The following is a 27086-nucleotide window of genomic DNA, read 5'->3' as shown; positions in this document are numbered from 1 at the left end:
TACCTGTTAAACTTCGTCTCAGAAATAAAGGAGTTGGAGAGCTGTGTGCTTATGTACATAAAAAAAATGCGTTAGAGGAGGCACACAGTGACAAATGTTATTAAGCCTACAAAGATGCAATTATTTATAGTGCCATGGCTGCATAGGTCTGTTGAATTTGTGTGCAGAAGGGAAGGCTGAAGCGGTTTTTGGTTTTGTTTTTTACCTTATCCATCTACTCTCTGAATTAAAAAGTCATATTAACATAGACTTTAAAAATAGCTGGAAGACTTTAGAACTCCGGGAAGCTCACTGTGGCTGTGTCTTTGCATATGTACTGTACTGTTTTCAAGTTCACATTCAGTCAACAAGCACATTAAATTTATGTCCACACTGCTTAGCTTTTTGACTGCTAAGCACATCTGCCTGCTCAGTGGAATAGTTTGTTTATTTATGTTTAGCTTCTGGGGTTAACATTTCTGTAAACACACAATTAGGAATAGTATCTGCTCAGGTCTGTAGTACTAAGTAAATCTGATGTCTGTACAGCATGATATGGCAACCCTGGACTGTGGCTCTGGGGGCTTTCAAAAAATTCCTGGAAGGCCAAGTTAGCTATACAACTCAAAATATAGACAAACTATAGGATTTCCTATAAGAATATTGGGCATTTCCAGTAAAAGCATCTATATCTGAGCATGTACACTTTCTTCATAATTAATGGAGAAAGTTGCTTTTCAAATGTGACTATTATAGTAGTCTGTTGTACCTGTATATGAATTTTATTTTAAGTAGTGACAAGTGTAGCCAATTTCTCTTTGTTGTCTATGAAGTATACATTGGTTGTGCAGATATAACCACCTACGTTTCAGCAAATGGATGCCACTTGAGGTGTCTTAAAGCATTTTGAGGGACTTAGGGGGGATGTCGCTGTATAGGTAGGCATAGCCAATGTTTTAAATATATAAAGATGATGGGTAAGGCTCCATTCTCTGGTAATAACCAATGAATGACAAACCACTGAATGAATGTGTAGTCTTTGTTCAAGGGTTTGCATTTTAGTGTTGTTGAGGGGAGACGAGCAGCATGGTCTGAACTGCTTGCTTACTCTTTTATTCTTTCCTTTCTCTTTCCTCTTCCTCAGACACTGGCGTAAAAGATAACATCTATAGGAAACCTCCTATCTACAAACAGCATGGTACAGTCTGCTTTTCTCTGTTGCAGTTTTCTCTACAAGCCTTTGTAAAGAAATGCATATTGACTTCCAAATTAGTTTGCTGTAGTCTTTGCAATTCATTATGTCCTTATAATCTCAAATAGAAAAGGAAAAAAAGTGATGTGAAAATTTAATAGCATTTTGTATAGCATGCTGTCTGTCCAAGGATTCAGTAAGTTCTCTGAAACTGGGATAATGATATTTTGATTTGTCTTGGTAATTCAGAGTTGATCCTAACTTCAAAGCAGTTTTCTTATTTATGGGATGATATAAAACATGTAAACATAGAAGGTTGCTCTCCTGTTTTGGGACCATGCCTTGGGATATCTAGTTTTTGTAAATAATTCTTACTTCTATTGCTGGGGAAAAAATGTTCATTGATAAGTGGTGTATATGAAATATCTACTTTTCATCTGCAAGTTCTTCAAACTGCAAAACATCAGGAACAAATGTAATCACACCATGGCAGTTAGGAACAAATTCAGTAGCTGATTACATTGGCAAGATATGATCGGAAAACCTTTGGTAGACCCAGCAACAAGACTGCTGGCTGAGCTTCTAAACAACAGAAGGGAATATGTGATGTTTTATGCCACTGAGGATCTGACTTAAGACTCTAGTAAATATAAAAAATAGAAATACAAAGTCAGCATTCTTCTATTATTATTTTTGCTGTATATTTAACTAATTAACATCAATGCAATTTCCATGTTGATGTCAGTGCCTGTGTATTCTCAGTGATGTTTGACAGTGGTCTTGGTTCATGATACAGGCTTAGAAATACAGAATTCAATTTTCTAAACTGAATTCCATTATTAATCTTTAGAAACAAAGATGTATGGATTCTGCTGCATTAGGGTGCCTAGAAAGTGCAGAAGTACCTTTCTGATTAAAAGTCATGACTGGGGTGCTCCTGTACTCAGAAGGAAAGGACAAAAATAAAAATAAAATGTGTAATATAAATCTGTCCCGAACCAAATATTGTATTTTAATCATGATTGCTCCCCTGCTTGGGAACGAATGAGAGAATAAAGTAAACATGAGAGATGTTCATCACACTGTGAGCAGTAACTAAGGCACTTTGGGGATGAAAGCATGCATCTTTGGGGGTACAGATGGGAGGTGCCCCATTTGGGGGTACAGATGCCACTCTTCATGGCAAGGGAAGGTCCAGTCTCTCCCTGGAGTGAGCAGTGTCTCTGTTGGAGCAGCTCTCCCCACCCTATTACCTTCTGCAGCACTGTCCGCGCAGAGGTGACTTCCCATGTTGTAGGTAAGAGTGAGAAAACTCCATGTGTCTGTTCTTACATACTTTGGCTTTAGCTGATAGCTGATAACTTTCCGTGAGTCAAAGGTTAGGGAACTGCAGATACATCACTGACTTCATGGTCAGAACAAGGGAAATACATTTTACATATTTTTCTCTTGTGGTAATAGGGGGCTTTAACTGATTTTAAAATACTCAATTAACATTTAGTCCACAAAATGATGCTTTTATGTAGATATCATTTTTATACTCTTTCACGGAAAACGACATTTATTTCTGTTTTGGATGAAGTTCTAGTTTGGATCTGATACAGTAATAGGAGAAAGAAAATTGTCAACTCCCAACTGAGTGAGTCAGCCTATGCACATTCACGGGAACTGGTGCTTCATGCTAAAGTAACTGCACATTCAAATCATCCAGATTTAGATAACCTCTGTGGTTTTTCTGGGTATGGTTTTGGACAAAGTCAGACTTGCTGATGTTTCAGTGCACTTTAAGTATCGGTCTTTGATAGACATTTTCTGCTCACAATGTCCTAATCTTGGAGAAACTGATGTTACCTCTAAGGCAAAAAGATAGTATCTGTTTGGTTTAGTGCTTGATTTAATGTAATCTGCCAACCTTATAGTCTGCCCAAGCTCTCTAATTCCTTCTTGTCTTTAGATATATAAATCATTTGAGGCAACTACTCAGGCTGAGCAAAAAAGCTACTGACAAAGGAAGACATTGAATATTACGGTGGTGTTTGGAAAGATCATGAGCAAATGCAAAGTTACAATCATCTGGTGTAAATCAGCGTGGCTTCACTGATTTACACAAGCTGATGATACGGCTTCGATGTCCTGTATCCTGTCTGTGTCATTTAGTTTTATAGATATTTTTGGTTTGCAAAGAGGATTCAAAGCAGCAGCTTTCTTTGTTCCAGGCCAGGCATTTTTATATCAATTTTCCGTCCATCAGATATACAGTCGAAGTCTGGATTATGTCAATTTTGCACTGCTCTATGAAGTTGTTCCTCATAGTCACTGGAGTGAGCGGAGAATTAAATTATCGAGTCAGCAATCTCTATAGGTTAACAAGAATATATGTTTTAAACTTTCTTTTATAGATTATGGATGTTCTGAAAGGTTGTGTTGAATAAACATGCTTGTTGTTTTTCTACTGAAGAGCAAAACATAATTAACTCAAAAAACAAAAAAATCAATGAACTTTCCTTCCAATAAAAAAAATTTAAAAAATAAATAAAATTTACCTTTTATTCTGGAAGAACTCCCAGCTAAAACATGAACACATGAGCAACTGATGATTCAGCTCCTCAAGCTAACAGGACACTGAACTGATACATGCTGAAAAGGAGCCAGAGAACATTCCTTTGTTGAAGAGACCGAGTTTGAACAAACAAGCACAAAAATGTTCTTTAAAACAAAAACTGCAAGAAGCTCTTCCAAAACATTTGACTTTAAAAGGTTTCAGTTACAGCAGTGCGCAACAGATTTGCTGTAGCTACAGCTTCTGTGTTTCTATTATAAACACTCAGCTTCAGAATGAAAAAAAGGAGGTGGAAAAATGGGACATACGAGAGATCAGGCTGAGAGCTGGGGTCGGAAGGTGAAGAGTGCAGGAGCCTGCGTGGTTGTTCTTTTGTATGTGTTCATGTTTCAGAAATATTTGAACAGCATTCAAAGTTTTAAAAAAATTGAAGAGGTTTGCTCTTCAGCAATATTAGCAGTGATCCATGTGAAACATGCAGTTCACATTGGGCTTCACAGCAGAACTGAGTATCCCTTGTAGCAGTGAAGCTAATGCCCAGGTACTGATGAAATTCAGGCCTCTTGGACTTACCTGCCAACGATGTGTTGTATAAAGGACTCTCAGGAACTTGGGAGGGGCAGGCCTTCATGGCCTCTGTTGGTTTTGGTTGTACTCCTCTGGATCTCTGTATAAAACCGTGGTGTTTAAGTAGTTTGAAGTCAGATGCTCTCAAGATCCTGTGGAACATTTGAAATCTCTGAATAATGCTTTGGATTAAACTTGTTTTTTTCCTTTGAAAACATCAACATCTTGAAACAAAAACAATTTCCAAAAATGCATCAGATTCTCTATATGGATTTCTGATTTAGTGAGAGCAAGATCTGTATATATAACCTGGAACAACTCGTTGACTGGTGATTTAGGGTATGCTCCCAAAATATCAGTGAACCAGGATTAAGTCCTTCTTGCCATGTAGGGACTTTATTTTTCATCTTTCCTATATGGATATTTCTCTCTATTTCTTTCTCAGCTTGCCATCTCGGGAAAATGCCCTGGTCAGGATGCTATCAGCTAACTGAAAACTTTGAGTTTTTTCATAATGCTGTTTTTATTTTATGACCCAGCTTTGTTTTGCCTCATTAAATTGAGAAAAAAAAATCCAGTTACAGATTTTCACCTCTAACCCATCGATTTTTTCCTTACTGCAATTTGTCATTTTTTAAGTATCACCTCCTCAACAAAACCAGTTAAGGTCTGGATGTGAGCTGTGTAATGGCACCAGAAAATGAAACAGATTAACACTGAAAGGTTAATGGTGGTGGCCTTTTGCCCGTGTTGTTTAGATGCAGGGCAGATCCTCTGCAAACATACTGGCCGGGGAAACGGAGAGGGCACGGTTGTTTCCCAAGTTGCTGGGAGTGTTGCAGCACTTCTAACGGTGCAACTTGATCTCTTCCTCACCTCTGTCTCTGAGAGTCTAATCTGAGCCTTAACTTTTGTATTACCATACTATTTTTATTACTAATAAATGTTTTCTGGCTACATTGCGTTGCATGGGGTTCTTGTGTTGCCCTTTTACTCAGGCATTGCAGACAACCCCCTTGTTGCGATGACTTCTCATGGGTTTAAAATTATTCTAGGTCATTGCATTACTCCAGTTTTGTACCATTAAACTCTCCTCAAAACAACATACCGTGATACAAGTAGGATACCAAGGCAAGCAGGACTCAAATTTTGGGAATTTATTTGAAATGATGTGAAATTTGGCACAAAATCTTTCTGTAAGATTCTGAGGTGTAGCTCAGTGTCTGGAACAATACTCTGGGACATAAAAGACAAGGAAAAACACATTTGATGGTTGGGAATTATCTAATTAATAGCTTTTAGGTTTTCAGTTTTGAGTTTTTCTTCTCAGCAAGTTGGAAAGTTACAAGAAAATAAACCAACAGTAAAATATCAGCAATATTTTTTTGTAAAAGACTAAGAGGGCAATATAGTCAGAAAAGTGGCTGGTCACAAAATTGTGAATTTTAGAGCCTGACACAGCCTCTCTTACAGATTTCATGAAGAGGTAATACCAAATTTGTTCCTATCTTCTTTACCATCATTGCCTATCCTTTTTGGGAACGTAGGAGGCCCAGGTGTGCAGACCACAAAATATCTATGTAACCATATGTACTTTCATGGTTGTGGTAACACAGAAGAATGGAGAAATTACTTGCTCCTGTGTGCAGTGACCGTATAAATCTGTCCCTAAGTTATGATGTAGGTTTTTTCCCACCAATCATTCCCCAAAAGTAGTTTCTTCCTAAAAAGATAGGTTCAAAATCCAGCAGGAATAGATTGTCTAAATTCACTGTATGCCTGAAGGATGAGTATTACTGTAATAATTTCAAAATTATTTTAAGTACTTCTGTGAAACCATAGCTTTACACATCAAATTTTATGCCCAGCTCTGTTTTTTTTTAATTGGGGTTTTTTTTTCCCTCTTAAAAATATTTGGAACATAACCACAGTCAAAACAGAAGACAAAAAAAATGTAATCTGTTCTAATTTTTAAAATTAACTTAATCTTCCAGCAGCAAGAAGATCAGAAGGGGAGGATGGAAGCTTGGATCAGGACAGTAAGAAGGTAATGATTAGAAAGAACAAAAGGGAGTAGTGTACTGATCTTTCTTGAAGCAACTGTTTTTTAAAACATGTTCATACGTAAAGTTATTCTTTCGTATAAATCATTACTACTTTTAGGTCTTTCCAAGAAGATACAAAAAAGCTTAATCTCTCACCCAGAGGGTTTGGAATCTACATTCTGTAGTAAAGAAAGAAATAGGCATATTGAGATTAAGAGCAACAATCTCATGGATTTTCACTCAGTCTCAAGATATACATTGGTGATTCAGCTAAGCCTGCGGACTTTTACTTAGGGTGCATATTAACATAAAAGAAAAACCTTAACAGCAGATTAATTATAAGAAAATGACATAGTGCATCCTCTAAAGCGGGGCGCAGTGGTCAGCTTAATTAACAGAGAAACTATCCTCAGCCCAGCTGAAAGTTAAAAAGTTTTTGGTAGCTGTGATGTCTAAGTCATGAGGTAGTCGATTTTTATAATTTGATAAAGGATGGTACAAGTTGCAATGAGCATAAACATACAATCAGTTCACAAGACTTCCTAGACAGGTGAAGTAGGAGAACTGCATTCAGATGTTAAATCCTGAATTTTGTAACAGGCTTTTACTCTCTCCAGCTAAAGACCAGTTGGCTTATTCTGAAAGGGGATATGGACACCAGAACTAATTCCCCGGATTCAGACACGCGGTCCCTGTCTCTTACTGCCGGAACCGACAGAGAAAACTTCCCAAGGGCGCAGGAGGGCACGACTGCTGGCTACTCCCGTGAGTACTGCATTCCCTGGCCCGCCGGTGCTGTCGAGTAGGAATGTGGCAAAGGAAGGTGGCCCTGCTGCAGTCTCGTCCACATAGCTCTCTAGTTGGTTTTATGCTTCATTTCTCTATCGTAATTACACCTATTTGTCAGTTGGTTTTGCTATGGCTTGTAAGTGTTCAGTGCCTTCAGACTTTGATAGTGAAACTATTTATAGTTTCATATTAGTGAAAGCAGCATTGCTTGTATAAAGAAACTGTATTGTCTCTTTGGAGACCAGAGGTTCCTTACTACAAAAATCTGCCCCTCATTAATAGGTAAAAGTGCCTATTTATTATATGCTATCTGTTTTCAATAGACAGGATGATAGTATCAGGCAGATTGTTGATTTGTGCTAATTACTCCTTGATACAAACTATGTATTTTGAATATTGGTAGAGTCATTGCTTCTGTATTGTGATAAGCATAAAGAACACTTTGCTCCAAAGATTAACTTAGAATAGGCATTTTTTGTTATTGCTCACAGTTATAAGTTCACAGAAATCTTCCGGGTGGAATAATGGGGTAATTTTGTTACTGAATACTGGTCTGAAGACCATATGCCCATGCTAGCTGTCAGTACCAAAAGCGTATTCTACACATTTCTTACTCCACATTTCAACAAGTCAGGAGGTGAAGGAAATGGTCATCAGAATTGGGTCTGAATTTTACTTTCATATTACATAAATGACAAAAAATAGGTTAAATGAATTTTAACAGATAACTGGGCCATTCCTCTCCCTGCCTCCTCCACTTTACACCATATAGCAGTAGCAGGTCATCTGGGGTAAACAAGTTGGGGAAGCAGTTTTCCAAAAGAATGCATCCAATGTGAGGCATGTCTAGCAGCAGGGCTAGGACGTCAGTCTTGTGGGCATTTTGGTAACGTGATAGCTGGCTCCATCAACTTATATTAGGGAAATTATGGCTTAGTTATGCAAGGAAGAGGAAAAACAGATGCTACAAAGTCCGTCACAAGGCTGTAACAAGATAAAGAAGAAAAGTTGTTTTGGATCATCAGCCTCACTGATCTAACTTTAGGGGATTTGATTCCTTAGTCCTCACCAGACATCGCATACAAGTGCACAACGTGTATTGTAGGATTCCCTGTGCAGGGGAAACCAAGTCTGACCACCTCACACCCCTAACATCTGTAAGTCATTGCCCAGAAATGAACACCTAAACCTTTCATTGTAATGCGCATGTCGGGTATGCGTGGAACCTTTCTGGAGTTGATATGATGCTTTTCTACATATGTATTGAGAGAATAGCCCTTGTGTGCAACTTTTAAGTAGGGAAAAGTATGTAGCACACCAACTGTGTTATACAGGAACAACATATGGTGTCCATTTTTTTCATGAGAATATTGCTATACCTGTCACTCTTCTATACCAGCATTTCTTTTATGTTTTTTTATTATCTTGGGAATGTGGAGCTATTAAAACTAAAAATGCAAAAGATGGCTCACACTTCTGTCAGGGTCAATATCACCTCTGTGCCAATGCAATATAGGTTGTGTAGTTCATTTTCCATTGCTTTTTGTCAGTGTTTCTCTGTCCCTCGTGAAAGTTGGCCCTGGTACCCAATTAGCAGTTGCACAGAAATGACACTGAGGAAGTTTTCTTTTCCTGACATTTACACTTCTTTTTTTTTTCTTTCTTTATGATTTTATTCAGCCACCTGACTGTTTTAATACTCATGGACATCCTAAGTAATTCCTTCTCTACTCAGTGTTTCCCTATTTAGTTGTGAATATTTGTAGTCTGTCACATTCCCCGTTGGCCATGAAAGAGTAGCTTCTCTGCCTCTTGCACTTAGGGTTGAGAACTCTGACGTTCAGCCCCATCTCTGTGGCATAGTCAGTGAGTATCAGAGAAAATAAACTTTTTGGGTATAGGTTTGATGCCAGGTGGTTACACGCAGAGTGGAGGGGTTAGCAGGCATCAGACTGCGAATCTCTGGTAATGTGTCCAAACACGCTGTGCAAACAGCCCTACGTTCATCTGTCCAGCCTCTGAACAAACCAGAGAAGGGTTATTCTGCTCTAGAAGATATTTAGCCACATTACGTTAGCTATATGCCCAGAAGAATGCATCTAACAGCAAAGCACATCAGTATGAGGCTTGTGTAATTAGCAGGCATCTAGAGTGGAGCTTGCATCTCCTTACATCCACCTGTGTAAATGTGTCTTGTTTCTGTATATGTAGATGTTTCATAGTTAATCATTTACCATAATTCATTATTTTAAGTGTCACATACTTAGGAAAGCAGACATCTGGCAAGGTGTGTAACCCTTGCTGTTCATGCATCCCTGATGTCCTGAGAGGCAACCTCAGAATATCCAGGTTAGAGCGAATGTCGTACTGGAAGAAGCAGGAGCCGTATCCATGCAGAGAGTAGCTGATGTTCAGCTAGTGCCTAATTAGAGAGGAAGATTGCTTTATCTTGGCCAGTTACTCCAGAAAATTTAGTGTAATGGTACAACTGCAGTTGGATGTGATAATGAGCGGTATGTGGTTGTTGGCTTTTAGTGTTATATTTTTCCTTGATATTAAAAAAAAAGAAAAAAAAAACCAAACATGTTTAGCTTTGTAACTAAGTTCATGGGAAACAGAAGCTAAGTGAAATACAGTTCCCACTGGAGTCGGTGGGTCTTGCTAGCTTGTTTTGGGCTATTTCAGCTTTATTCGCCTCTTGGATTTTTTCCAGCCGGCCACACGATGTCGCTTGTGCCCGCGGATGTGGCTCAGTCCTGGCAGCCTGGGAGCAGCTCCGCCTGCTACGTGCTAAAGTGAATTGTGTTTGTTTTCAAACCGGTCTTTACCTTAGTGCATTTTTCCTTGGTAACTGAGTAGTATGCGATAGAACAAAACTGTCTCACCCATCTCTGTAGCCAAGAGGCCAAGAAATTGAACTCCGCACTGATGTTTGACACCAGCATCTTCTTCCAGGCAGGAGCAGAGATGATAGTTTTGTTGCAGATACATTCATTCTATCTCACGGGTATTATACTCTTTGCCCTCTGGTGTCACTACCATTCAGATAACAGGCAGTGATAAGTTTCTAGTTTCCAAACTGGAGTAGCGAAGTGATCCATCTAATTCAGTATTCATCACTATGTCCCTGTATCAGATGTGGAAACCCCCCGCGGAGCTAAAAACAAAAGTTCTGCTCGTAGTTTATACCACACCTCAGATGGTGGTTGATTATGTTTCTAAAACATCCCTTGCTTTTATAGATCATCTTCATTTTATGAGCTTAAATAAGTTTATAAAGCCTTCTTTCCTGTGATGAGCTTTCATTGCCCCAGTTATCCTGTAGGCCACTGGTCTGGTGGAGTTAATTTAACCCACTTGAACACTGATGAACAAGAACAGCACAAAGGATTCCTCCAGGATCTCCCGTCACTGCCTGAAAATACTATTATTTCCATATCTTATATGTATCAGGACAGACATTTCCAACTTTTGCTTTTTTTACACTTACATTAGCAACTCACGGTCATCTTGTGATTGAGCTGTATATCTAGGTCTGTCTCCTTCCCCATCATTTCCAAATTAAGAGCTCTCAGCATAAATAGTAGAAGTTTGGGGTATTTATTAGTCCCCAAGCGCATGACTTTTCCCATGAATTATTAAATTTTATCCCATTTCTATTACTCTAATGTTCAATTAGATGTTTATGATATCCCAATCCTCCTCTGTATTGGCAGTGCTTTATAACTTTGTGTAGACAGCAAAGTTTATTAGCCCATTACTATTTTTGGTGTCCAGATTATTAGTGAAAACATGAGGCAATTTCAGCTCAACACCAGTCCATGCTGACACTTTTCTCTATCAGCTCTGCTCAGTTCTCACTACCCATTTCTTACATTTCATTATTTCCTTACTGACCTTATAATTCCTCTGATAAACTCCATCTTCTTCAGATTTGCGTTTAATTCCATGTGCGGCCAAATACCAAACACTGTAATGATATCACATTAGATGAGATCCAATAAAATTTATGTTGTGCAGAAATCATTTCTCTTAACAAAGAAAGCTACCAAGCAAGTCTGGCGCTGTCTCTTTAACTTATGTCAAACCAATTAAAATCTATGTGAATATAATTCATTTTCTGTTTACTTCTATGTTTTTGTTTAGTCTTTCCTTAAGTTTTCTGTTGGAAGCAAACTGGTAGCTCCTTACTATCTTTTTTCCCTCTTAAATGTAAAAACTATAGTTGCTGTTCTCCAATGGTAAGAGGTATTGGACTTGCAATTCAATGTGAGCTTATCACTCCCTGTTTATGTACATTAAGCGCTTTGAATTATGTTTCCATCATGACTGTGATTCATTGGCATACCCTTATTCCGTTAGCTTTCCCTCCTTGCTCAGTACTCTACCTTTTGTTCCTAAAAACGGAGCTGAAATACTCCTTCAGTGTTGGAGCCCTACCTAGGTTACCTTTCACCTCTGCTGTGTACTGACATAGCGTAACTCCCAGTGATCCCATTTCGACTTTCCTTGTTCTCTTTTTGTTTGGATAGCTGGAGAACCTTTTGCTATTTGTTTTAATATCATTTTCAGTGTTTAACTCAGCTTGACTTCTGGCAGTTCTCACTTTATCTCAGCACATCGTGAGCTCTTTGCTGATCCATCTTTTGTTTTTTCTTTCTGTATGCTTATTCCTAATCATCTCCTTAGGGTATTTATTAATCCAGTGGGGTCTGGATTCCCTTCCTGCATTCCCCTTTGGACACAGATTGCTAAAATTTTTGACAGAAAGAAGCATTGTACGTTCAGTTCTTTGAGCTAACTGACTTCTGTAACTCTTTGCATCAATTTATCAAAGCTTCCTGTACTGGAATCAAGAATGCTTATTACACACGTGTTTGTTCATCTTCTGTTTAATTTAAACTGATTCAGCTTGTCACTTCTATATAGCATTATTTTTATTAACCAAAAACTAATCTGAAACACTTTTTGTCCTTTCACTGACAAAAAGAACTTCCAAACTTTCTTATTAGACTCTCAATATTAAAAGTAAGGCTCTTCAGTTGTTTCATAGTGACCGCACACAGTTTCATCACCATATTACATCCAGTTTGTTCATGGTAACACCACTTTGCCAATTTTGTCTATCTTAAAACTTCCTTTCTCTTGAGTGTTTATACTCTCACTGATTTACTTTATCCATTGCCATATCTTCATTTATGCTTTTTTCCACTTGAAGCAGTAGAAGTTTTAAAGAAAGCAAAAAATTTTTTGTGGGTTTTTTTAAGTGGTAGGATACCTACCCTTCTTTTTTAAGAAACAAAACCAAAACCAGACTACATACATTATGATCAGAAGTGATGTAACTCTAAAATGATGGTACCTTTAATCCCATTTTCAAGTCATGGTTTAACACCAAGTTGGAGGGCAGAGATTTCACAAGCTCTCAAATCTGCTTTGCATCACGTAGCTGCATAAGGCTTCTGTAACATGAGTCCCACAACTCTCTTCATGTCATGCCTGGTAAGGTGATTGCATCTGGCATGCTGTTATTTATAGACATTCATGTACATTAAATATGGATAAAAGATGAGCATTGCTCAGTTATATTTCATCCCGTTAATAGAATGTACATATTCATCTTGTAATTGCTGTTTCTGGATGTTTTCTTGAATTCAGTGTTTTAGTAGGCTGTAAAGGATTTACAAAAAATTATAGCTGTATGTTATGTCTTTTACAGGATTTCCATATTCTAAATCTGCTTCTCTACCTGGCTATGGAAAGAATGGCTTACATCAGGTAGGTATACATTTAAATGCATTCTCCAGGCAATAGAGTATCATAAATAGGCAGCTTAGTAACTAGTGAAAATCTACACAGTAATAACACTTCAAAGGTATTTTGGCTGCCAGCCCTGTCTGACAGATTCATACCCTATGTGGTTTACAGATTGTCTGTCTTCAAGAGTAAGACAGACTGAGGCTTCTCCTTTTAATTGTGTGCATCATGAGCATTAGGAATCTTGATTCTCCTCCCAAAACAAACAAAGGTCCAAAATGTACAGGCTGCACATATTAATAGATCACAGTATAGCTTGAATTAATGATAGAGAGGGCTAGGCCTATAATTAGGCAAATAATGATCTTAGAGCAAAGGTGGAGCAGCCCACATCCATTGCATTTCTTGAACCATCTGTTCTTTTTTTTTCCAGAATGCATGTGTGTATATGTATGTATATACACACCCAGTCATTGTACTTTTAAGGTGGGGAGGGAGCAATACAGAGAGAATGGCAGGCAGCAATCTAGAAAGCAAAATGCGTAACAAAATTATGATCAGATCGGACTAGGCGTTCTTTTTCTAATCCTTTTTTATAATTTTTGTAAGTCTTTAGGAAAAAGGCATCTTTGACACTGTGGTCCCTCTTTCTTGCTGGCATCTAGCATTACAGGTTCTCAGTCCATGGCTTATATTTTTCGGTATAAACCCATCATGGTTAATAGTGATAGGTTGGCAATACATAGATGCACGTACACTTACATTTTGAAGATTGATTTGTGTCTAGATTACATGGACAGGACCTCATTCAAATTCCCTCCTTTCTCCAAAGGAAGATGTGAAAGCTGGAAAGACATGAGCAGGATTAAACCTCCGCAGTGATAAGAGTCAAACTGCAGGTCATTAGAAGGAGCTATAAGAAAGCAACTGTCAGAGAGTAGCTAAATTAATTTTTCAGTAGCTACTGAAATGTCCATCCCTTTGAGTTAATATTACAAGACTAATTGTGCCTGTGTTGCTTCAATACCTGACTGCTTGAATTCCTCTCTGAAGGAACCAGCGGCACTGCAACTTGATCAAATGAGATTTAGGAATTTGAAAGGGTCTAGATAAACCTGTCCCCACCTATGAGTCAACAGCTTTTTTCTGACTTTTCAGAATAACTGTTACCAGTAACCTGACGCGAGCGAGGGACCGACTTGCACCCAGCCAGTGCGCTGGGTGAGGCACCAAAGCCATCAGAAGGCTTCACAAAGATGAGGCCAAAGCAAACTCCGTCAGCAGTGGAGTTGGCCGCGCTTGTAGGCTGAAGCCATGCAATGTAATATGAAAACAGCAGATGGCAGCATGTGCCCCGCCTAAAGGGTCCACCCTCACAGCCAAAAACTGTAGGAAAGTTGAAAAGGTTGCTTATGGTCAAATCCTTGAGGCCAAAATTCTTCTCAGAATGGATGTCCTCTGTTTGGATTGCAGGTTCATACCAGCTTTAGTGGTTTGTTATTTTTAATCAGCCATCCCAGTGCTGCATAACAAAATAAACCAGAACCAAACAATAAGGAGCCTTGCAGGTTATTGTGAGCATAGCTGTGCACACCGTTGATACCCTAACAGGCAGAAATGAGACTCAGGGAAAAAAAATCATATAATAGTGCTTTTCTGATCTCCTGTAATGTTTTTCATCATAGCATTTGCCAGCAAAGGTAAAAGACAGTGGGTCAAACAAAGCTATGGCACATACACACAGTGTTTCCTGGTCTTAGTGGCATCAGCAGTGTGAAGCAGAAAGCAGAATGAGACGAGTTTCAGTGCAGCATAAGTGATTTGTGATGACGGCAGTAAGACGTCTGCATTGCAGGGAAAGGCATGTGACAATTTCAATCTAACCTTACTGCCAGGTCTTCAAATGGGGGTGGCTGGTGGCTTTCTGACACCTTTCTGCCTCATTGAAAGCTGCGAGGAATCAGAGCTCAAAAACATCCCAAGGGCTTAGGGGTGAGGTGGGTTGGTAGGACACTGCAATTGCCTCTCTGAGTGTCATCCAAGCTCCAGCTTTCCCTGGTCTGTGGGAGCTCACAGCGTAGGCAGGAAACTGCACCTGCAGTGCCTCCGAGGACCCAGGCATTCACTGGACGCTCCATCCTTGCCTACAGGCAGAGCTCCATCTCTGCAGTCATAGATCGATGGGTGTTGCAAGCACTCGGGACTCCTGCCCTGAGCAACTGCGTCAAGTTTGAATGAGACTATTCTCTTTCTCTCTTGCAAGGATCTGTATTTTGATTGTGTGGTACCAACTGTTTTTCTTTTTTTCTCTCAACAATGTGCAGAGTGATTTTGTGGTGTATTTTGCTGCTATATTGCTTCTTTCTTTCTCTTTCAGCCTGAAAATATGGGCCAATACGAAACGGACCAGGAGGCGAGCTGGGGGATGAAAGGTACATCGTAGTATCATTTCCATTCCAATTCGTGTTTTCTTCCTTTGAGGATGCTCATTAACATCTTGCCATAAAGGGTTACTATTCTGAGATCTTCCCATAGTTCACGTAATAATGACTAGATAGAGACCCAGCTCAGTATCATGTTTATCACAGAGAATCTTCTTTTTATCTGACCGAACATATCAAGGCCTGACTGAAGTCCTGCATCATAAAGTGGTGCAACCATGTTGAGTCAATCCCAGTATCCTCAACATGTGGCAACAGCCTCTAGTTCTCTTTGCTTAGCAGGTGGTGGTATTGTATCAAAGAGAGGAAGAAATTTAAGATAATCACTCCTTCAAGATGTATCTAATAAAAAAGTCCATTGTGCTTCTTGTTTGTGCTACAGTGTGGTTAAAATGTACAGAATTCAAAAAGCAGAATTTATTTGCATTCATTTTTTTTATTTCAGTTTAAGTGGACTGTGAACTTAATATGGAACTTGGGTTGGAATTTTCAAAAGAGCTGAGCAATTTAGGAACATGCGTCTCCTCATGAGGAAGAGTAGGATTTTGTTCCCAAGACACTTAATCTCATTTTAAAAATCTTACTCTAATGCTCCACTTCATGCCTCTGTGTTGATACAAATCTTTGTCTCTGTGTTTGAATAGTTTAAAGTACAGATTTTGAAAAGCAGACTTATCTCTGATTTCATTTCAGACCATAAAAAGGTCTATGAAAACATACTGGCTATCCTGGTTGCACTTAATCATCGATGTGAATAGATGACCTTGCGGTAGTCATATCATATATAGTCATATACTGACCTAACTAGAATACTCTTGTGCTAGTTTAGATCCAGGAATCATTGTCCCCACACCCCCAAATCATCTTTTCTTCACTATCGTTATTCCCACTGCAGTCAGCCCAAGTGCAGGATGTTGGCATCTTGGAATATTGTATTAACTCAATGATTTCCATATATGTTCCCAGACTGACACACCTGTAATAATCCATATATTTTAACTATTTTCAGTAAAGAACAATAAGGGCAGGACTTTTGGATGATAGACTGGCTTAACTCTGCACAAAAGCCTCCTGTAAAAAGAAATTCCCAATTTTGCCAGACATACTCACTGTGTAACCCAATGGCATCAGGAGATGGATTTTCTGTAATAAGCCTTTGATTTCGAGGACTATTGCTTCGGTAATAGACAGTGTTATAGGCATTCAGAGCATTGGGGTCAAATGCTTACTATGCATGCAGTTATCCAACAAATATTGAAAACCGTAAGAGAAACGTAATAGCATAACAAATTGCTGATGTACCTAGATGTTCGTTATGGTGACTCCAAAAGAAGCCTATAAATTCTAAACTGTGAACCTGTTCTCATTCTTTTGCAGAATACAAGGTAAGAAGGGCTTTTCCAACACTGGAAGAACAATCAGATTCAGCACTTCCTAGCAAGGTTACATGTGTTCCTTTTTTTATTTTATTTTGTTAATTTTTGTCCCAGTGAAATATTTGTCAAATCAGGATGCAAGTATGTACCATTTGAATTAGTAAGTTCCCCACACTGTGATTTCCACACATCAGAATCAGATTTGGCTGGAGTTCATATGCTCTTGTCTTTTTAACAGATTTATCCTTACGAAACACTTATTGTAACAAACCGAGTTCGTGTGAAATTGCCTAAGGATGTGGACAGGACCAGGCTGGAGGTAGGAATGATATTTACTTGATGGCTTTGCAAGTCTTTGTCCTGTTTGTTTACCATCTTAGATATTCCTGTGCCCAAGTAAGAGCAATGAAAGAAGAGAGAAGAGAGGAATAACATTATAGATTATATTTTATTTCAAAACACTAGTATGTAGGCAATTTAACTAAAAAAGAATAGCCAAAAACCTAGCAGATGTCTGACCAAATGGTGTTTTACAAAGATACTGATGAAACCATTGGTTTTGGATGATTATACAGGATATTGAAAGTTGGAATGGCACGGGTGGAAACTTGATTTTTTAATTCCTATTAAAAACACCCTCCTAGAATAACCTGAGTATTATAAAAAAGCTCAATTTATCCTGCACTTATATGGACCTGTGTTTCTGGTCCATTGTCTTAATTCAGCCTCTCCTTTGGCTGTGTGATCCATGATCACTGTGCTACAGATTTGCTGTAGCATCCACCTCTCTCAAAGACTAGTAGTCTAAGCTGGAGAAATGCAGATGTAATTTATCGTGAAGGAAAGCTTAGTTTCCAAAGGCAAAATCCTGAAGTTGATGTTCAGGCAAAATTCATGAGGTTGATTTTTTTGACTGAGTAATGACAGGACTGAATAAAGACTCACCTAAATTATTAAACTAACATATCTTTATGTGAATTACTATTAAGAAGAAGAGATAGTTCAATAAAAATTATGTGATTAGCAATATTGGACTTTTGGGGAGATTTATATTTAAATAAATTTATTGTATTTTTGACTTGCTAATGTGGCAAGAAAAGAAGAAACTTTAATCTTAAAGCAAAAAAAGAAGAAATACTGTGAAGTAGCAGAAAGTTCCTCATTAAAGATAAAAAAAAATTAATTTACCAAATTCTTATACATGTGGTATATTTTGGAAATGGTGTTATGTTCTTAAATACTTCAATGTGCTTGTCACCTGATTACCTGGCAAGTGGTATTGATTTGATTGTAAGGAAAAAAGAGCCTCAAACGTGTGCTGTTTTAAGCCTGGGGTATAACAAGGCATGACAGCAATAATAAAAAGCATAATGAGTCCAGAAAAAGGATCAGGGAGTTGGAGGGATACTCGGGATGAAAGGTACATCGTAGTATCATTTCCATTCCAATTCGTGTTTTCTTCCTTTGAGGATGCTCATTAACATCTTGCCATAAAGGGTTACTATTCTGAGATCTTCCCATAGTTCACGTAATAATGACTAGATAGAGACCCAGCTCAGTATCATGTTTATCACAGAGAATCTTCTTTTTATCTGACCGAACATATCAAGGCCTGACTGAAGTCCTGCATCATAAAGTGGTGCAACCATGTTGAGTCAATCTCAGTATCCTCAACATGTGGCAACAGCCTCTAGTTCTCTTTGCTTAGCAGGTGGTGGTATTGTATCAAAGAGAGGAAGAAATTTAAGATAATCACTCCTTCAAGATGTATCTAATAAAAAAGTCCATTGTGCTTCTTGTTTGTGCTACAGTGTGGTTAAAATGTACAGAATTCAAAAAGCAGAATTTATTTGCATTCATTTTTTTTATTTCAGTTTAAGTGGACTGTGAACTTAATATGGAACTTGGGTTGGAATTTTCAAAAGAGCTGAGCAATTTAGGAACATGCGTCTCCTCATGAGGAAGAGTAGGATTTTGTTCCCAAGACACTTAATCTCATTTTAAAAATCTTACTCTAATGCTCCACTTCATGCCTCTGTGTTGATACAAATCTTTGTCTCTGTGTTTGAATAGTTTAAAGTACAGATTTTGAAAAGCAGACTTATCTCTGATTTCATTTCAGACCATAAAAAGGTCTATGAAAACATACTGGCTATCCTGGTTGCACTTAATCATCGATGTGAATAGATGACCTTGCGGTAGTCATATCATATATAGTCATATACTGACCTAACTAGAATACTCTTGTGCTAGTTTAGATCCAGGAATCATTGTCCCCACACCCCCAAATCATCTTTTCTTCACTATCGTTATTCCCACTGCAGTCAGCCCAAGTGCAGGATGTTGGCATCTTGGAATATTGTATAACTCAATGATTTCCATATATGTTCCCAGACTGACACACCTGTAATAATCCATATATTTTAACTATTTTCAGTAAAGAACAATAAGGGCAGGACTTTTGGATGATAGACTGGCTTAACTCTGCACAAAAGCCTCCTGTAAAAAGAAATTCCCAATTTTGCCAGACATACTCACTGTGTAACCCAATGGCATCAGGAGATGGATTTTCTGTAATAAGCCTTTGATTTCGAGGACTATTGCTTCGGTAATAGACAGTGTTATAGGCATTCAGAGCATTGGGGTCAAATGCTTACTATGCATGCAGTTATCCAACAAATATTGAAAACCGTAAGAGAAACGTAATAGCATAACAAATTGCTGATGTACCTAGATGTTCGTTATGGTGACTCCAAAAGAAGCCTATAAATTCTAAACTGTGAACCTGTTCTCATTCTTTTGCAGAATACAAGGTAAGAAGGGCTTTTCCAACACTGGAAGAACAATCAGATTCAGCACTTCCTAGCAAGGTTACATGTGTTCCTTTTTTTATTTTATTTTGTTAATTTTTGTCCCAGTGAAATATTTGTCAAATCAGGATGCAAGTATGTACCATTTGAATTAGTAAGTTCCCCACACTGTGATTTCCACACATCAGAATCAGATTTGGCTGGAGTTCATATGCTCTTGTCTTTTTAACAGATTTATCCTTACGAAACACTTATTGTAACAAACCGAGTTCGTGTGAAATTGCCTAAGGATGTGGACAGGACCAGGCTGGAGGTAGGAATGATATTTACTTGATGGCTTTGCAAGTCTTTGTCCTGTTTGTTTACCATCTTAGATATTCCTGTGCCCAAGTAAGAGCAATGAAAGAAGAGAGAAGAGAGGAATAACATTATAGATTATATTTTATTTCAAAACACTAGTATGTAGGCAATTTAACTAAAAAAGAATAGCCAAAAACCTAGCAGATGTCTGACCAAATGGTGTTTTACAAAGATACTGATGAAACCATTGGTTTTGGATGATTATACAGGATATTGAAAGTTGGAATGGCACGGGTGGAAACTTGATTTTTTAATTCCTATTAAAAACACCCTCCTAGAATAACCTGAGTATTATAAAAAAGCTCAATTTATCCTGCACTTATATGGACCTGTGTTTCTGGTCCATTGTCTTAATTCAGCCTCTCCTTTGGCTGTGTGATCCATGATCACTGTGCTACAGATTTGCTGTAGCATCCACCTCTCTCAAAGACTAGTAGTCTAAGCTGGAGAAATGCAGATGTAATTTATCGTGAAGGAAAGCTTAGTTTCCAAAGGCAAAATCCTGAAGTTGATGTTCAGGCAAAATTCATGAGGTTGATTTTTTTGACTGAGTAATGACAGGACTGAATAAAGACGCACCTAAATTATTAAACTAACATATCTTTATGTGAATTACTATTAAGAAGAAGAGATAGTTCAATAAAAATTATGTGATTAGCAATATTGGACTTTTGGGGAGATTTATATTTAAATAAATTTATTGTATTTTTGACTTGCTAATGTGGCAAGAAAAGAAGAAACTTTAATCTTAAAGCAAAAAAAGAAGAAATACTGTGAAGTAGCAGAAAGTTCCTCATTAAAGATAAAAAAAAATTAATTTACCAAATTCTTATACATGTGGTATATTTTGGAAATGGTGTTATGTTCTTAAATACTTCAATGTGCTTGTCACCTGATTACCTGGCAAGTGGTATTGATTTGATTGTAAGGAAAAAAGAGCCTCAAACGTGTGCTGTTTTAAGCCTGGGGTATAACAAGGCATGACAGCAATAATAAAAAGCATAATGAGTCCAGAAAAAGGATCAGGGAGGATACTGGATACTCATCCAGACGCATCCTATAAAGGATTCTTTTATATATATACGGGGGGTGGGGGTGTATTAAAGAATAGAGTCTTTGTTTAAAGACATCGTCTGAATAGGGGTGTATTAAAGAATAGAGTCTTTGTTTAAAGACATCAGGCTGGTCTGAATAGCAAATGCAGCTCCAAATTGCTTTTTTAAGACAACATATAGTTTGCTTTGGATGGATCATGCCTGTCCTGGCTGCCATTATCCATACACTGTCCTCAGCTGGGATCGCTGTTTGTTTAACATTGGAGTTGCTCAGTCTGCCTCGCGCCAGGTGCAGCCCAGTGCCTCATGGCTCAAGGAGCCCGACCACTTCAAAGATCTCACAGAGGTTTGCAGAAAAGAACAATAAACAAGATCTGCTTCAAACCTGCACCAGAAAAGTGATAAGGGGACCAGGCTGATCCTGCTGATCACTGCACGATGTTAAACATGTGCGTCTGCAGGAAGGACTCCTTTGTAGACCATCTTACATTTATTAGGGATTGGTAGTTTTTTAAACAATTAAATTAGCAACATTTTAATAGGATTATAACTACTGGAAAAACAGAGGCAGCAGCTCATCTACGCATTCAAACCATATGCAGAGTTGAGTGACAGGCACAACCTGTTGCCTTCCCTGCCGGCCTCTTCCCCTCCTCCCCGTCCCTTCCTTCTGCATTACAGAATTGCTGGAAGTAAGTAGCTTTGCATAGAAAAGCAGTTTGTCATTATTTCCTCTTGTGGCAGAAGAACAAGAAGATTGTAACTTAGTTGCTGACTTGTGCATTCAACAGATTTCAGGCTTGGGCAAGACCCAGGACTCAGGAAGCCCAAGACTATGTGGGTTTATAGGTTTGCACAGGAACAGACCAGGATTAGACCCACAGACCCCCCCCCCCCATCTGTTAGTAGAGAACCCACTTAGCATTCCTTGGTATCTTCAAGCTTTTGGGGGCAACACTGGGAATACTGGAAGCAGGTACTAAGCTTAGATTTCACCTTTTCTTGAGCTCCATTTCACATTCACTAGAGGGTATGATTCGATGCTCACGGCTCTCTAGGAGGCAGGTGCTCTCTCCGAGCAGAACTGATTGCTGGCTGATCTTCTGTTTTCATCCTGCACAGCCAATGCCACTTGTGAAAGGGCTGGATTGTGCGTACAGAAACGGTGAAGGTGATAGCACTGCTAAGCCCATGTATTATCCAAACTGTAGAGTGATTTATCTAGGAAAATCTTTTAAGAAAAAAATCCATGTTCTAATATTCCAGTTTCATTCTGATCAGTTTTGCGGGCTGAAGCCTCACCTTGCTCTCGCTGCTGCAAATCAGAACAAGCTCCTGGCTGTGATGGCTGTAGACAGGGTACAGGCGGTGTCACTGAAAGGAGACCTAGAATCATTGTGTTTTACATCAACTATCAAACCTGAAAGCGGTCTTACCGTGTCCAGTATGATTAGAATATCTCACACGTGATGTTTCTGATTTCCTGGTCTACTTAGGAGCAATAAGGTGACTAAATCTGCATAAGCTGGATTTATTTTAACAGCCTTCTTGCAAGTTGATTTGAAGCGGGCTCCTGTTTGTGAAACAGAGTTTGTTGTGAACTTTGAATGATCTGGCATAGATGTCCTGGAAAAGGAGCTGCTGTTTGTCTCTGATTCCCTCTTCCAAGGAAAGTCTCTTATATTGAGTGTTCCTGTCATGAAAAATGAACTCAAGTAAATGGTATTAGCTCCTTGGGTCAAATTAAGGGAGGCTGCAATGAAGGCCTTAGCTGATGGTTAAGGACCACAGGAGGGTGGGGTTTTAATGGGTGGTAGTGTTTTCCTAACTTTGCTCCCATTGTGAGTATTTTTTAGATTATGCTGTTGTGTAAGAAATTTATTTTAAGGATTATAAAAAATATTTTCTTGTAAAAATGCATATTTTTCTAAGCCCAAGAGGTATCTAGAGATTAGGAAGACTCAGCTGGTAATAAATGCATTCAAATAATAGGAATTCTTTCTTCAAAAGCACATACATCTAAGTGTAGAAACACTCGGCATGTTTTTGTTTGCTTGTTTTAACTCAGTAGTGAGGCAGAAGTAGCCCAGTTCCTTGTGCTTCTCGAGGAGATGTTTATGCCAACAGTGAACTAATACATGCAGCATTGAGAACGAGTTATAATAAACGACCTGCTGATTTTTAAATACATTACTGGCACTCTGGCTTTTGAATGAATAGCCTGGATCTTTGTTTAGTGTAAGCTGATTAGAAATGCGAGGAATTTACACTAGATAACGATTTAGCCCAGGAATTTTTTTAGAAGTTTCTCTCTACCACAGTGCTGTTTATTGTAGCGTTAGATGAACGGAGCAGCATTCCCATGAGCTATTCTAATGGGAAATGGTGAAGAACAAGTTAATTCAGATAATGTTGCGGAACAACAAAGCAGTAGGACAGGATTGGATTATACAATCTGGGTGAAGAAGGGGAATTGCACCCTCACCATGTCTGCAGATGGCACAAACTGGGGTGGACAGCAGTTGATGCTCTGGTGAGCAGAGCCTCCGTTCAGAGGGACCTGGCGAGGCTAGAGGAATAGGTCAACAGGGACCTCATGAAGTGCAACAAAGGTAAATACAGATTCCTACACTTGTGACAGAATAACGCCATTCAGCAGCACAAGATGGGGGGAACAGCTCTGCAGAAAAGGACTTGGAGGTCCTGATGGAAAACAAGCTGAACATGATTCGGCAGCGCACCTTTGCAAGTAAAGGGGTTATAAAGGAAAACATACCCTTCTCAGAAGTAGTCACTGGAAGGCCAAAAGGCAACAGTCACAAGTTGCAGGAAGGGAAATTACAATTAGATATAAGGGACAAGTTCCTCACTGGGAGATGAGTGCACTGGAACAGGTTGCCCAAGAGGCTGTGGAGCCTCTGTCCCTGGAGGCATGCAAAACTCAGCTGGACGTGGCCTTGAGGGATGTGGTCTAATTTTAAAGTTGGCCCTGTTTTGAAGACCTCCATAAGTCCCTAATTTGCTTAGGTTGGTGTATTCTGTGAAGACAAAGCCTTAACAAAATAATTCCAAAATAGGATTATTTGGTGCTCTTGCCGCAAAAGCATTTGAAAAAATACATAATTTGGTCTATCTTGGAACATTTTATCAAAAGGATCATTTTATTATGCAGGGGCTTAAATATAACTGTCCTGGAGCAAACTTCCCTGTTTTGGACAACTTGAACCCTGAGTTTCCAGGGACTAAGATACCACCTTTGGATGGTACACATTAGCACATTCCCTACCTGCTGGTTTTGTAATGGTCTTCCACATGGCCTGGCTTTTTTTTCCAGAGGAAGTTGGGCTTATGGGCACTTTTGAAAATCTTGATACCTCTTTTAAGTACTTCAATACCTTTTATGATTTAGGCCTTGGGCTCCTAAAAGCATGCACTTGATACTTTTATCTTAGATTAGATATTGTTTGCCTGTTACTCAGTCATAGCAATGTGATTCAGTGCTCACACATCCAAAGTTCATGCCCAGCTGCATGGATTTTTTTTTTCCTCCTGAGGTTGCTTTTATCGCAGAGTATAAAATTTCTTTTGTGGTCACAGCCTGGTAGTTTTGAAAGCCAACATAGTTAGAGTCTTCCATTTGGAAACCATCTTTCAGTGTTTTCATTTGGTTTTCTTATCTTAATGTATCTTAGTTTCTGTAGCCTTTTCTTTTGAATGTTAGAGAGTTAAAAGCATTATTCATTCATGCCTATCAAATACAGTAGAAAGTAAATTATTCCACTTTTGTTTGAGCCTGTTCATTGTTTGTTTAACAAGGATACACTGAAACAATTGCTAAGGAAAAAAATATTCTGGAATGTCAAGTAGCAAACCTTCATCTGCCACCTTGTTCTCTTGTAAACAGAAGTGAGAGATTTAAACACGGGTGTGGTCTTGTTTGAACAGAGCACTCACATTAATTCAAACATGCTTTTCCTCCTGAAACTGCTTGTCTGGATTTGGTTTCGGGATGACATTTTTTCCACTATTTTTTATTCAACAATCACCCTGGGTTCTAGCCATTTGGGCTGCAACCATTTTAGGACTGGTTTCCAGTAATTGAGCCTGAATTTGTAACAGCCCCAGCTCCTAGATGTCATTCATACAAGTAATGTTGTGTGTCCCACCTCCTCTGGAGCTCAGATGGGGAAAATCGGAACAAAACTGGAATGCTGTGTGTTTTAACATAGAGAAGTGCAGTTTGTAGTTTGGGGCTGGATTTGAGGTTACGGGCTCACTTCACGATGAAGCTCATAACCTGGAGTGAAAAAGTGCAGGTCACTGGCTTCAGTGGAACTTCACGCTGTTTAACTTGAAAAACATTTGTGTGGTGTTTCTTATTCTAGGCATATGCTTGTGTTGTGATCAGTGCTGGATGTCTATATAAGTTTTCAAAGCCCTTACGAAAGGAGCCGTTATAAAATGAAAATATGCATTAGAAATTATGTGATATGTATGAAAGCTAATTCCTATCAGAGTGGAAACGCTGTGGGAGTGAACAGAGATTAGATGTGGAGCATTTGTATTACAGAAGCACTAAAGCACAAACTAAGGGAAACTGGAAAATCTGCTTTAAGCATAAGGTATTTTGTACCTAAATCAAATGAAATTTTTGAAACTCAAAATCTTCTATATATTTTCATAATTCATTACGGATTCATAGCTTTAGTTTTATTTATGAATTATTTTCTTAATTATATAATTTTTTTTATCAGCAGTCTGCTGAAGGCAATTACTTATGTCAATGTCAGTATGAAAAAGCTCATTTGGTTGAATGACAGAATGGTGGCACAGGTTATCCTCAGAGATGTTCTATGTGTACCACTATGTAGGTAATATATTGATATCCCTGAGAGAAATATTTGTATCTTTTCACCTTCTTGCATATTTACGGATGACTCAGCTGGGGAAAATATTGAATGTACAATGCTACTACAGAAAATTTTGTGTGTGCCTTGTGATATTTCACAAGAGGTTAGATTGTAAGTACCCCACAGTAGTAGCGCTGAGTGGAATGCAGCTTCTCTGTGAAGTTTCATGATACCCTGAGATACTAGATGAGCTATATCCACAGATCCAGGAGCCTTGTGTAGATGCTTGGGGTGACATCGGCTTGGGGAAGGGTTTCAGACTCCTTTCCTCGCTGCTTCTGTTACACTACTTTTCCTGAGACCCTTTCTGGGGACCCACATTGCTATGTGGAAGCAGAGGAGAGAGGGGGTTCTACACCTCCTGCCAAGGCTTGGTTGCACAAGTGCTCCAACTGTTCAGTGTTGTGACTAAGTGCCCTCATCTAGCGTAACTGCAATTGTAGCACCTACTACCTCATCCCCTGATCAATGGAGTTGCTCTAGTTATCTTTTGATACCTTTTGAATTTAGCAAAACTTCATTAGGTGGCAACTCATGCTGTTTCTTAACTTTCCCTCCCCTATCACTTAATTACTTAATAGTTTGAAATATTTATTGAGCGTGAAGCTTAATTACTTCTTAGATGAGCATAACATTCAATACTCCCTTGGGAACATGGCACATGGCTAATTACAGCTTTGTAATTAGCCATGCAGTAGGCTTAGAAGAAACCTCTGAAAAGCCTGCTGAGCCCCAGCAATACAACAGAAAGAAGGGGGAAGAGTGCAAACCTTGTGAAAGCAAAATGAGGATTCGAAATTCAGTAGATATTCAGAAATTCAGTAGATATTCAGAGAAAATTTTCCAGAAAATTATGATTGGGCTTCCAAAAGTAATATTTGGGCTAACTTTGAGAGGCACAGAAGGGAATGGGGGGGGGACACAGGAAAAAAACTGGAGAAGGGAGGAGGCTATTATTGTTCCAAATGTATTCAGTTGAGATACTTTTAACATCCTAATGAATACAGGAAAAAGTCAACTATGTGCCACCAGCAAAGCCTCTGCACTACCTACCCTAAAGAGCTAAGATCTGGTTAATTACATGAATGCTCACTTACCTGTGGATAAACCTTTCCCAGTAAATCCCAGTTTAGTTTGACTATTTTGCATTTTGAAGACTCTGGAAAAGCTTTTACTTTGTCACCGAGGATGAGGAAAAGGCTGAGGTACTCAATGCCTTCTTTGCCTCAGTCTTTAACAGGCAGA

The 27086-nt window shown here is 38.7% G+C and overlaps 1 protein-coding gene across 5 annotated transcripts in view; it reads left to right on the top strand.

Annotated features, from left to right (window-relative positions):
• Positions 1–27086, top strand: part of ABLIM2 (actin binding LIM protein family member 2) — a 123384-nt gene that overhangs the window by 87189 nt on the left and 9109 nt on the right. For 3 of the 5 annotated variants that reach the window (XM_009285363.2, XM_019473686.1, XM_019473684.1), the window contains 7 exons: positions 1124–1177; positions 6293–6345; positions 6961–7108; positions 12852–12910; positions 15267–15321; positions 16708–16772; positions 16945–17025. In XM_009285363.2, coding sequence (XP_009283638.1) covers positions 1124–1177; positions 6293–6345; positions 6961–7108; positions 12852–12910; positions 15267–15321; positions 16708–16772; positions 16945–17025 — 515 coding nt within the window. The remainder of the gene's footprint in view (positions 1–1123; positions 1178–6292; positions 6346–6960; positions 7109–12851; positions 12911–15266; positions 15322–16707; positions 16773–16944; positions 17026–27086) is intronic. The other 2 variants (XM_019473687.1, XM_019473685.1) reach the window with 1 other exon arrangement.

Source organism: Aptenodytes forsteri, unplaced genomic scaffold (genome assembly GCF_000699145.1).
Source record: "Aptenodytes forsteri isolate BGI_AS27 unplaced genomic scaffold, ASM69914v1 Scaffold88, whole genome shotgun sequence".
NCBI lineage: Eukaryota > Metazoa > Chordata > Aves > Sphenisciformes > Spheniscidae > Aptenodytes > Aptenodytes forsteri.
The sequence above is the reverse complement of the archived record's forward strand: the minus strand, read 5'-3'. Positions and strand labels throughout refer to the sequence as shown.